Source organism: Tuber melanosporum (assembly GCF_000151645.1).
Source record: "Tuber melanosporum whole genome shotgun sequence assembly, scaffold_3, strain Mel28".
In the NCBI taxonomy this organism is placed as follows: Eukaryota; Fungi; Ascomycota; class Pezizomycetes; order Pezizales; family Tuberaceae; genus Tuber; species Tuber melanosporum.
Window position 1 is genome coordinate 698,572 of NW_003298974.1, and position 13,298 is coordinate 711,869.

General features: G+C 39.7%; 1 protein-coding gene; it reads left to right on the plus strand.

The window, feature by feature from the left end:
• The first annotated feature begins 7,978 nt into the window (after nt 1-7,978).
• On the plus strand, nt 7,979-10,105 carry GSTUM_00006782001 (uncharacterized protein). XM_002838945.2 has 11 exons: nt 7,979-8,143; nt 8,222-8,268; nt 8,353-8,381; nt 8,413-8,419; nt 8,487-8,690; nt 8,724-8,861; nt 8,944-9,061; nt 9,183-9,262; nt 9,375-9,682; nt 9,753-9,864; nt 9,975-10,105. Exons 1-11 carry the CDS (start codon nt 8,099-8,101, stop codon nt 10,003-10,005), a joined length of 1,119 nt encoding a protein of 372 aa, XP_002838991.1. The 5' UTR covers nt 7,979-8,098; the 3' UTR covers nt 10,006-10,105.
• The last annotated feature ends 3,193 nt before the right edge of the window (nt 10,106-13,298 follow it).

The following is a 13,298-nucleotide window of genomic DNA, read 5'->3' on the forward strand; positions in this document are numbered from 1 at the left end:
GTGAGTTCCGTCACCTATCAATCAAAGGCTTCAGGTTTGAGGTCATTTCCTTCTCCTGTAAACTTCGCTATGAGGTGGAGTTTGAACTTAGGAGGTTCAAATACTGTGGGTACTTCCTCTTCTTCAGGCCGAGCCAGAGATTTTCCTCCTCCTGAAGGCCCTCCTCTTGTACTAGCCATGTCTCATTCGCTACTGGATTCTGAGTCAATTGAAGGTTGAAAGGAAGGCTTCTTTGTTGGAGTAGAAGGGAATTCTCCTGGAGGTTGTGTGTCTTCCGTATTTGCAGGTTCTCCCAGCTCCTTGGCACACCTCCATGGCTGTTTCTTTATTATAAGGTCTTGCTGTGGGATTTGCTTCCCACTCTTGGTCATCAATGACTCTATGTTGGTTTTGAGACGAAGCCAAAGGTGCCGTGATTCTGCCACTTCTCTCCGCTAGTGTTCTGAGGTGGATATCGATAGGTTGATCAGGTGTAAATCTGGTGACAGGTTCTTAACCACTTGCTGAGGTGAAAAAAAATGTAATGTGTTCGCAAGGTGCTAATCACATTATCAGTAATAGATACAATAGTTGGCAGGTGGCCTGCTCTTCCAGAGAGGAGGTGAGAGCTGAGAACTAAAGGAGGCTTTAAGGGTGTACTGAGGAACAAAGAAGTAATTGTTCAACCAAGTATATTGAAATGCTGTCTGTCGAAGTCTGCCTTTTCCATCATGGAATCAGGTGGTCTTTAAATATACAATTCTGTTCATGTCTAGCATGAACGAAACTAATCAAAGGTATCAACTGATACACTTTAGTAAAACTAATTAAGTATCAAAGCGATACTTAAAACAAAACATAAAACAAAACCAACTATCTAATGATACTTAAAACAAATCAAGTATGAAAGCAATACTTAAACCAAACCAAGTATCAAAGCGATACTTAAAACAAAATATAAAACAAAACCAATAACTGAGTACCCGTACCGGTTACAATACACTTGTGATATAGCTTAGCCAAGTGCTTGGAGCTAAGTAGATGTCCACCACGTAGTTGTCTTCGATCAGCTTTAGCTGACTTTGCTAGTCGGTGGACTTTTGCAACCTCTTCTTCCATAATAACCTTTGCAGTATTGAGACTTTTGACTTCTTTAATACACTTGATTAAGAAGTCTTTCAGAGCTCTATTGGTGGGAGTTTCCTCTATTTGCTGATTACTGTATTCAATACAATCAATCTTACTGGCTCTAACTACTCTTCCAGCTGATAGACAAAGACTAGGGTATCGGGTGGCTAATTCAGCCTTTAGGACCAGATTTGCCTGCAAGATAGGATCCCTTACAATACAATTTCTGTTAAAAGAGATCAGCCCACAGGCACACTAGGCTGACTTAATCCTTTCTGGTAACAAGGTCTTTTATCTTACTCTCTGAACTATAGGAAAGATATCCCCCTTCTTAATCGTACTATATGGGTCTTGTTGACATACATGATCTTTGAGCTTTTACTTATAATTGGTGGTGAGAGAACTTAAAATACGAATATCAAGAGCTTGGAAAATGTGAGTCGAATGGGAGGGAAGTCAAAGAATGTGAATGTTGTGGTCAATAGCATACTTAATGAACTCATAGTTCTCTACATATGTTCAATATCCGTCTAAAACCAGAATACAATGTTAGTTGATAGAAGCCAGAGGACTGGTTTGTTGTTTAAATACTTCCTGAAATCACTGAAAGGTAATATCAGTAGTGGTGTAACCTTTGGAGCAGGTGGTAAAGAAAGCATCTTCCTTCTCTTCAATCCTATTATTTGTGTGGTGTCCCATAAAGTGGACATTTGCCTTAAAGATAACCAGAGGAGGTAAGACTTTAGCTCCACCCAATATCACTTCAACAACTGTAATCCAATCACTACCACCATCGTGCATAATGTTGGGATTTTAGTTTAAGGTACAGCAAATCATAGTCCCTGCTCCTCCTGATCTAATAGAGAATTCTTTCTCATCAGTATTTCAAGTGTTCTCATTCTTGACATGAAACTTGCATCAAATGTGGTAAAAGCGATCAAGATGCATTTTAAAGGAGTCCAAGTCTGTGACCAGAGCTCTCTTCCTATCCAAACACTGCTCTACTTTTGAATCCAAATCAGGATGATGACCCAAGAGGCGGCTCTACTAATACTTACCAACCTGGTCACTCGAATTCTGTACCTGAAGGAGACTCTGAACTATTTGATAGACAGGTCTGCAGCAAGCTGGGAATCCATAGTCAACCCACTTCTTAATCTATATACTTAATACTACCTCCTCAGAGTTGGTAATAAGTTGCTGGGATTTATGAGCTGTCTTTGCTGCTGTTGAATGTTGTGAGATTTGATTATACATAGTGTAGATTTCAGTACATCAAACATGAGAGACAATTGGCATAGGAAAAGGTTGGGATCAGCCTCATAGGCTTTCAAAGCATCTTGAAGACATATCTCTTTTGTATCCTGAGATGAAGGCGTTGGTGAATGTAGGGTGTTTGGAAAGGTCTTTGGAGAGGTTGATTGTATGAGAGAAGTGTAAGAAGCAGAGTACAGAATTGTTGGACACTTGAAATCAACGACTCTAATTAAATAAGAGGGAAGCTCTCACACTGCCTTAGGGTATCATCAAGTAGACTCTAGGGAATACCCTCATACTAAAATCTTTCCAACTTTACTTATTTTACTGTCATTTTTGTTATCAATATTGTTGTTGCAAATTATATATATATCACTATTCTAGGCCAAAACTAATATTCTAATATAAAGAAGAAGAAATCTTTTTTGATATCCTGAAACTAGAGAATATCATGTACATTATAGTTGAGTATTAAATCATTTGATGTCCAATTGGATCTGTTGTTTAAATTTCAATTTCACTGTTCACATTTTAAGAGGTGTCCCATAATTAGTGAGTGTCCCAACACCAGGTCAAATATGTTACCATATATATTCTTTCTACTTATTTTATTACTAAAAATCACTTCCTCTCAACTAGGATTACAAATGTGCTTCAATGATATATGTTGTATACATTGTGATTACTATTATAACTAAAGATGTGTGATTGTGTATTTATCTTGAGTAAATAACATGATATTATAGAGATATCATAGACATGTTATATGAGGAGTAGTATGATTTGAAGGTAGATCAGTAGAGGTTCTGTTCTTTATCATGTCTAAGCAAAATATGTAGGCCGTAGCCATTATGTATATAGAAGTATGTTAACTCATAATAAAAGTAATATAATCAGGAAAAATATAAGTAAGAATATATTTCCCAGTAGAGAAATATAAGTACAAACATGTTTGACCCTCACAACCTGCCACGAGAAATCCCAAAAGTACACATAAATCTAAGATTGTAGGCAGAAAATAGTAAGAAAGCATTATAAATGTACTATGTAATCAACATGCATAGACCTGCATAAAAGATAAGAAAAATTCCATTTATCTTATAACTAAATAAAAAAATAACATATAAGTTTCCTGTCTGTATTCTATAAAATATCTATAAAATTAACATAAATATGACTCAGCTGTATTAATGTCTACCGTGTGTAGGTATTAACCAAAATACCACCTAATGAGTGAAAATACAATATTTATCACTAAATATATTGAAATGTAACATAGGAAAGAAATTTCAACTGACTGGAATTTAATCATTACTATACCTCATCTGTGTATTTTACAGATTAACCTAAATTAACTGTACAGCTGCGACAAAACATGTAATGGAGCACCCTTTGTCACCAACAACTACTACATTTCTACTTATGAGATAACAGAAATTCATAGATAATGCCACAAACAGCAGCTGGAAAAAAGCAAGAAAGTATAAAATTAGAATGGATGTTGGTCCTCCAACTCCATACTAAAGGTCACACCCTTTGCCAAATTTCTGACCATACTATAGTTTACAAGTCAAACATCTCATGAATCATTTGCCAATGGAGAACGACCAAGCAACCAAACAACCAAGCCCACCCCAGACAACCACAAAAAACTAGTTCCCAGGAGCTGCAATGGCTTAATCAGACTCAGGCTGTTGATCAGAATCCCTGTGTATCTTTAGCATAATTGACTACTGTGTCAAAACTGTATTACTATCCTGCGAGAACCAAAAAAGTACTTTACAAACTTTGCTTGTATTTACAAATTCTATGCTAAAAGCTATTTCTCACATCTCAAATAAAGTGGAAGAGATTAATTTAGTGCTTGCCTTAATGCCATTGAATAGTAGAAGATTAGAGGCTGCTATTTTTTTCTGGTAAGGTAAAAGTTGACACAGGTGTCGGAGGTGAATATAAGAAATTATAGACAAAGTGTGTAACAGAGCTACAGGACTACTACCTCCATACAACTTTTAAGGGGAAAAGGTTCCCCGTTATGTTCTGAGCTGTGGTTGGCTATCAGTGAAGGAGTGAGCTTATCTATATTTGCCAAGTGCCACCTGAAAACTACCATTGGGTAAATGATTGTAGTAGTATGAACTTACAACAATACTGTGAGTGTCTTCCTCCTGGCTTTTTTCCTCTTTGAGAGGCAGCTAGGAGGACCGATGAAGGCTATTTACTAGTTGAAGATGGCTCATGTATTCACATTTCTGCCTACAGTTATAAGTTTAAGTTGAGCAATAACATTCTTTGCTCTGATTGGCCTGGCTATAGTCCTGGCTTGAACCCAATTGAGAATGTTTAGAGGACACTGAAGCTGCAACTTAAGATTCAATTCTGAACACCTCAGCTATGTCCTAATGGTCAAGTTGGCCTTATCTGAGCAGCTCAGGAGGTGTGGAATAATATCAAACAGGCAAAGTTTGATAGATTTATCCATTCTATGCCACAATGTGTTCTAAAAATTATCTGCTGCCATGGAGGATATTCTGAGTGGTCGTCTTTTTGTTATTATTGTATTATATCTTTTCTATCTGTTTTTTTTAATCTTGGAATTCATCTGTTTTTGACTAAATTTACATTATCCTGACAGTGGTTCTGGAGGGGCGCCAAGGCTTGTGCCCCGTCACTTTTTTGACCCCACTTGTATCACTCTATTCCTGGTCCTCCAGCTTTCTTGGCGAGAATCCACCACCCTAACTCCCCGTATCCCGGGCTAACTTGTACGATACTTAGATTACCCATTTTGGGAAAATCCTACAATTCCACGCCTCAAGAATGCATTCTCGCTACTTGACCACATCCGCCTCCCACTCTATCTCGGTGCCCCAAAATTGCATTTGGTGACAATTGACTACAAGTACTATCCCGGTGCCAATAGGAGTACTGTACTGTAAATGTGAGCCAGGGTTTTGTTGCAAATGACAAGACTGCACACGCGAGCCGGGATTTGAGGGAACCTGACATTAGCGGAAGAAAGAAGAAATTATTGCCAGTGCTCTTGTCTCTACACTGGCAATGTACGGGTACCGCTATCTTACACTATGATAGCTTGTCCTCTGCACCAAACTCTCCCATAATTCCAACCTCTCGAACATCCAACCCCCCTATATTTCCAGGTTTGTGTAATGCTAGGTTTGGTAGTATGTGGATTCTCTTTGCAACTCCTAACCCTTCCATAATTCCTATTTCCAGAGAATTGATTCACCATAATTCCAGACATTAGGGCTAAAAGTGTGGAGGGGTCTTTTGTTCAAACCTCTATCTTGCCCTACCTTCACGCTACTGAGTAGGAAGATCTAGTGTAGGCCGTTGAATAGGGGAGATCCACCTTTTCAATTTCCTTTCCATTGTTAGTGAGCAGAAAACAACAAAATCTGGTATCCCCGAACCAGATACAGCAGCCCAAGAGCCCGTAGTGCTGCTATGTCAGTGAAGTGTGCTGTACTTTACGTGGCATCCAGGCTCTGATGAAACAAACGACAGTACCATGGGACAGTAGAACAAACTATCCTCCTTCCTTACTTCCTCTTTTATTCATAGGTTTGCTTTATATTGGTCTCAGACTCAGCATCTGGCATCCTCATGATATACCGGTATTTCACAATTCAATGTCCCTTGTTTAACATGTTTAGTTATGGCAGGAAAACTTGTTGAACTTGCCAGCCAAATTTATCTCCCGATCCCTTTGATCCCTAGCCCCCGATTCCCATGGACACACCCAAGTATAGCACTTGAGTAGGGTAACACTCACTCGGCAGGAAGTGCGGGGTGAACCACAGCACTGGAATCCCGATTGTCAACAAGTCGGGCCGATAGCTACCAGTATGATACTATCATACCTGTACGGAATCGGTGCCCCACTTCATCAGGCACATAACGGCTTGCCAGTATGGAGAGAATTCACTCGGAGACCTTCCCTCGCCTGACATATGGATAATGGGTCCAGAAAGACATGATAGTGCAAGCATGCGTATGCTCGTATCCCAATCCTGAAGTTATCAGGGAAAGACGGGAAGAGCAAAATACTCGAGCACCAGGTGGGGTTCGTTGACCCCGTCGATGGTACGATACGAGCAAGCCATGCACCCGAACGACACCCAGATAACCAAGTGCGTGCATAGCGATGATATCACCTGGAATTGAACTACGTTTGCGAACACGACTGATATCGAACTCGGACCCTGCTTTTTTCGCTTGCATCTTAGTGTCCTATGAATATCATAAATTTATCCAAAGCACTAAGGTACTTCGGCAAGGGCCACCAGAACCTCTGCCCCCACATAAGAGTACTGTACTCGTACTGTACCAAGCTGAACACCATCTCCACCGAGGCCAATGTCATGCAACAGTAGTCGTGTTCGGAAACCCCCCTCAATCACTAGTGCAAAATGATATGTATCAAATAACGTATGATTTGGTGAGAGTTGGTGGTGTATGGTGTGGGTGCGGCGGGGTAAATAAGGGATCTCCCGTTATCAGGATCGGTTAGAGGGGTCCACGCGGTGAGTATTTCCACGATTTGAACGGAGGGCTTAGAGTGAATGCGAACTTAGCCCCGATGATAGAACCCATTCGGTGACAAGAGGTTGTTTTGTCCCAGTCCAACTACCCGACCCAGCCCCGATTTCAATTCCATATGGTCCCGTAAATTAGAGAAGCGATCTGTAGGCCGACTCACCACGTGGGATGATTGTCGCCCTCATTTTTTCTATCATACCTGGCAACCTCCTTCATAATTGGGTGGCATTTGTGAACAGGGCAACTTTTATCACATCCCCCCAAGATCTGAGCCGAAGAGCCAAGATTCGGCTGTACGATACCCAATATCATACGAGTGAGTACTCGAGCCGTCCTATCCACAATCACCGACCCATTTGAGGGCACAAGGAGCCACTAGATTGATCCTCATTAAGCTAAAAATAAAAAAAATATTAGTATTAGTACTGTTTAGACTGGGCAAAAGAAAAGGGATGGGAAGGGAAGGACGGGAGAAGGTGAAATACCGGTATCACCATCATGTCGTACCTATGATACCATACTCCCTGTTCCTGTTCTACCGGTGGTACCGTTACTGAATCGCACAGTCTGAAAAAAATATACAGTACTGTACTCGAGTAGAAGACTCGAGTAGAAGACCATTTTCCAAACAAAAAAAGGCTTTGCCCGAATGACACTCGCTTCCGCTTCCTTTTTTTTTCTTTCGATTTATTTGTGCCGGGTTTTATAGATCACAAATCATATTGGTTACTCGAGAATTCGAGTACCTTGGTAGCGCCCCCCTTCGCCGATTCGCCATTCGACTAGACTACGGTTGGCTCTTGTGCCGTTATAGTACTTGAGCTTTGTACCCGTTTGGATCGAACCTCTTCCCAACTTCCCCGCTATTCAGCCCGCAATACCGGTAGCATCCTACACCAACATCCAGTGTCCATTCACCCCCCTGGTCGAGCAGGACAACTGGAAAAGGAGTGCAAAAGAGAAAAAGAAAAACCAAGCCTCCAAAAACAATTAAAAACACCTCTAGCCATCCAATCAAGCTCTGTCCGATTTGCCCATTGCCTGCCATTGAGGACCATCGCAACTAACTTGCCCCCTTAATCTTCCTTTCTCTCCCCACCTCTATTTCATCAACTCCAAATCTCAGCCAGGACACTCCGAGTCTTGCCATCCCGAGGCATTAGCTGAGGCAATGGCATCCCACGATCCTGAATACAGTGAATACATCGCAGCTGAGGTATGTTGGTATTTCTTTTTTTTACCATTTTTCTTCTTTCGTCCGCTGAAATGCCTTTGTCTCACTTACTCGCCATAGGATTCCACCTCTTCCGGCGCTGATGATTCCGACTATGCCTCTGGAAGGTTCGTGGTTTAAACATGACGAAACCCCCCCCCCCCCCGCGCGCCCCGATGATACCGCAGAACTGGAAATAACACCCACTTTAGCGAAGACTCCACGCAGTCGCTTCTTTCCAGTGTCTACTACTACACATATGAGAATGGTAGACGATATGTGAGAACATTTTATCGCCTTCCGTAGAAGTGGAGCGCCACTGACAAATCATTCGAACGTCATATAGCACGCATACAAGGAAGGGGCATACGCTTTGCCTAATGATGAGGCATGACCCGCTCACAATCTATTCTCCCACGAAATCTGTGAATTGCATGATAACTGTTTTTGGGAATTGCCCCCTACTTCGTGACCATAGGTTGAACAAGACCGGTATGGCAGGCACCTCCCCGAGTTCTATGAGTAAAGGAGAATCGCCAGAATTAAGGATGTGCTAAGTCGGCTCCTGCGCTAAAACATCTAGTCTGGATATGACCCATCATCTCTACTTGCTTATGACCGGTGGATCCCTCTTTGCCGCACCCCTTGATGAGAAGAACCCTCCTCAGCGCATATTGGATATTGGTACAGGGACCGGAATATGGGCCGTTGATATAGCAGAGTCAGTTACCTCCTCACCCAACCCAATATCTCATCTCATACAAGGATTCTCGCGTCTTACTCGTGGCTGCTTGGTTATCTAGACAGTTCCCCTCAGCAGAAGTAATCGCAACAGACCTGAGTCCCATTCAGCCAAATTGGGTACCACCAAACCTGAGATTCGAAATCGACGACGCGCAGGATGATTGGACTTGGGGCGATGTGCGTTTCTATTATTACACTAAAAAAATTTTATTTTTATTTTTGCCGATATCCCTTTCCTACCTCTGGAATATAATAAGTTACTTGAGAATTCTACCTGACAATCGATATCTTATTGTAGGAGACCTTTGACTACATACATGTCCGAGGGCTTCTCGGTTCAATCAAAGATTGGGACAGACTACTACGGCAGGCTTTTACGTATGACGTTCTCCCTTCCCTCCCTTTTTTTTAAAAAAAACTCCTTATCGCTACTATTTGTCGCGGTATGCGCGTTGCGTAGCTATTTGTCACTCACTAAGGATTCCTACAGTCACCTCAAACCTGGCGGGTGGCTCGAGGCTGTGGAGCATGACTACGTCATTCGAAGTGACGACGGTACTTATCCTGAGGACTGCGCCATTCGCCGGTGGTTCGATCTTATGAACGAAGCAGCGGACAAAGCCGGCAGGACCCTATCAAAGATCGAGAGCATCAATGATTCGTTCCGGACGGTGGGGTTCGAGAATGTAGCCGAGACGAGACACAAGGTGCCATGGGGGACGTGGCCAAAGGAGCGCAAAAAGAAGGAGCTAGGCGCCTGGATTCTAATGATTACCGAGAGTGGGTTCGAGAGTTTTGGTGAGTTGCGAAGAATGCTGGGATTCGAGCTCGGGGGAAGGATTCGTGCTGATGAAGAAATTATATCCAGGAATGGCCCTGATGACCCGCACCTTGGGAATGACACCCAGTGACGTCTCTGTGTTGTGCGAGAAGGCTTTCGCCGAACTGAAATCCAAAAAGTTTCATATTTACAACTATCAGTAAGTCTTCCATTACTCCCCCTCTCACCCGACTGGATGCATCATGCTTCCCTGGACTCCCGTGGCAAGTCACAAAGCTACTAAAGCTGACGAAACTTCCTTCCATTCAGTCACTTCCTCATAGGACAAAAGCCCTTGTAAATTTTTCAACTTTGAACTTTGGCTCTAGGATCGTAGATCCCGATCGCGGTATAACTAGCATGTTACCCCCTTTGTTGGAAAGTAAAAAAAAAAAAAAAAAGGATTCACATGGCACCTCAATGTTGTGCTTTTGTTCTTGCCCCTCTCTTTTTGTCCTGCCCAAAATGTTGTCCTTCTGTGTTTCCATGATACTTTTTGGATTAATGGGCAAACATAAACACTAAGGCTTGGACTCTTATCTGTAGCATCTGTGTCCACCATGCTCCTAGAGTATTGGTCCTTTCTCTTGCTATAATATCTCTGTATAAGTATCGACGCGATGCGTAAGCGCTGGATCCAGACTCTGGCAAATCTTCCAACAAGTGCTTGAGGACATCGCAACCTTTTGGCATATAGTACAATAATGCAAACGTTCCGTGATACCAGCGGGTGGTCAACGTCTTGGCAATCACTGCCCCCGCACCAAAAGTGTGCAAAATCCTGACTTCTCAACTTTTGATGTGATATCTCATGATCGAGTTTTTGGTATGATATCATAGACTATTCTCATTACCAACCGAAGGTCCTACAAGCTTGTAAGGCCCCGCCGTCACTCTTGGAAAGTCATGATTATCACCAATTTATAATGTCGATTGCCCCAGCTACCCCCCACCACAATGTTCCCTTATGATACAAGTGGGACACGAGAGGTGAGTGGACAGAAGCGATCTCATACCGGTAAATTACCTAAGGTGGCAAATTTCACACATATTCCGGCACCAGCAGGGCCCCGCTCGACAGGTATGATATCGAACCAATTTTTAAAAAATCGTCACTTAAATCTGGAAATGCGATGTATTTTAAAATTGAAAATTGGGAGTGTTTGAAGAAAAGAGGAATGTATAAGGAAGGAAAATAGCTGTTTAGTGACTACGATATTTTCCTGGACGTATTGTATTACCCTTGGGGCTAGAGGTCAATGTATGATATTTGGAAGCTTTTGCATACTTGCATATGGTTCGTGACATCCAGAAAGTATACCAGAAATTAAAAAATTACACAATTTTTAAATCTGACAGGCTCCACACTCAAATCATGTGTGATATTACAAAAAAAAAACCCCCCCCAGCCAAGGTCTCAGATGCCACAGATTTTTATAAACCATCTCTCTAATATTACTATTCATAAACTCTTCTAAGGCTCCGTTCAGCATGTCACTTTTATAGCATATTTTTTGGCATAATAAAGTTTTTATATAAGGGTGTGTTTAGCATGTATTACAAAATGACAATATATTTTAATTGTATTTATAAATTTTTATTATATATTTTTATAGTAGGGCTAGGTGTAGAATCATGAAATAGCACTCAAGCAAAGTATAAACCTATGAACTCTAAAACAAAGAGTTTCTTCGTGTATGATAAATAATAATCCATTGCATATCTCTACTTGAATCCCACTATTCCTTATTTTTATATGATGAATGAACTACAATTATCCTACACAAATTCTCGCCAAATCCACGATACTAGCTATGATTCTGACGATACAACCTCCTCAGACTCGGACCCTGCGGTTTCAGAAAGTTATACCTAATTCAGAATTGATGGCTGCTTTTTACTCCAGGCTTTGAGAAATATTGGGGAATATATCGACCATCATTTTGATGTCAAAATAATTCATACTTCAGCTCTCTCCTGTGAAGCATATGTTGCAGAGCTTCTCAGTAAATACAAAAGAGCAGCGGTTCCAGGAGGTACTTCATATGCCTTGTAGTATGTTCTTCAAACTATGCAAATGGTTGGAAATACACGGGTACCTGCATAGTACAAGGAATGTAGCTATTACTGAACTGGTCACTATATTTGTATGGGCAGTTTCACATAGGTTTGAACTGTATAGTTCAAGAATGTTTCCAGAAGAGTGGAGACACTGTTAGCCGGTTAGTATCCTATGTGGTTGATTTTTGGTATGTGCTCTAAGTTGAGTTGTGTGACAACTTTTTTTTTCTTTCACAAAGCTGTGTGGCATGGTTGCTGAACACTTATATTTTATTTTTATATTGAATTTTTTGATTAGCATATAATTATACTATTTTCAACTTTTATTGCGATATATTTTTATTGGTACATGCTGAATGGAGCCTAATCTAAGTAAGCTTTATTTTTCTAAATAGCTTTCTTATAATTCAAACTTTAACTATTTACATAATTGCAATAACTTTAGGTATAGTATTAGGTGTTTTATTTAATTCCTTTTACTCTTATTTATTTTTATTTTATATTTTTCTATATTCATTTTGGTTTGTAAAATTATTATAATATGAAGATTAGCAAAGATTCCAAATATTACATATTTTTATAAAATATTACTCAAATACCACTGTACCTTCAGATACCATAACCTATTGATCATATGAGTTTGTTTTTATACCTCAAAGTATGATAATAAAAAGAGTGTGGTTATAGAAAAAAGAGTACAACTGCTGTTAAGATGCTTTAAGAAATACTTACTTTTAGTTTGCATGGCAACCAATGCCTTGTTCAGAAAAGGGGAAAAATATGTTTTGACAAAGCAATTAAAACAATTTAACAATCAATAAATTAAATGGTATAAAAATAAAAGATAGATAACACCTATTATTGTTTCTAGAAATTTCTATGTAAAGAATTTTGAATTATAATTTGATTAATAGATTTTAATTAAAAGTTTAAGAATAATATATATTAAGGAAAGGTTACAATAGCTGAGTAAGCAGAATTAATAGAATTATTAACTTTAATCTTACTACTTTATACTGGCTCTTATAATCAAAAGGATAGTTAAGTTCCCATTTGGCTAAAGGTGTAATTAGTAATTCTTATGCTTTACTGCTTTCTCATTTATCTAGATTTTTAATCAGTTCCCATCTCACCTCATCTTCATTTTTTTTGCCCTTGTATATTTATATCTCATATTAAGCTTGATTGCATTTTATTCTCTTACAATGGATTAATAATGTCTGAGAAGTATGTAATACATATTGATATTTTACTTTACTTTATAACAACCACAGATTATACTCTTAAAAATGTTTCAAAACTTACTTAAAGGTAAATCTTAAGATAGTTTATCATTTTATATAAAAGCAAAATATTTTGCTATAATTACAAAAATACTTATTACAGACCTACTATTGCACGAATTTTAAAATCAAATATATTTCAAAAATCTAGGAAGATACTTTACCATAAACTCTAGCCTCAGTACTATTCACCTTTTTTAGAGGTTGTTAGCAATTGTTATCTTTTTCACTTAATGCATTCAAATATTAT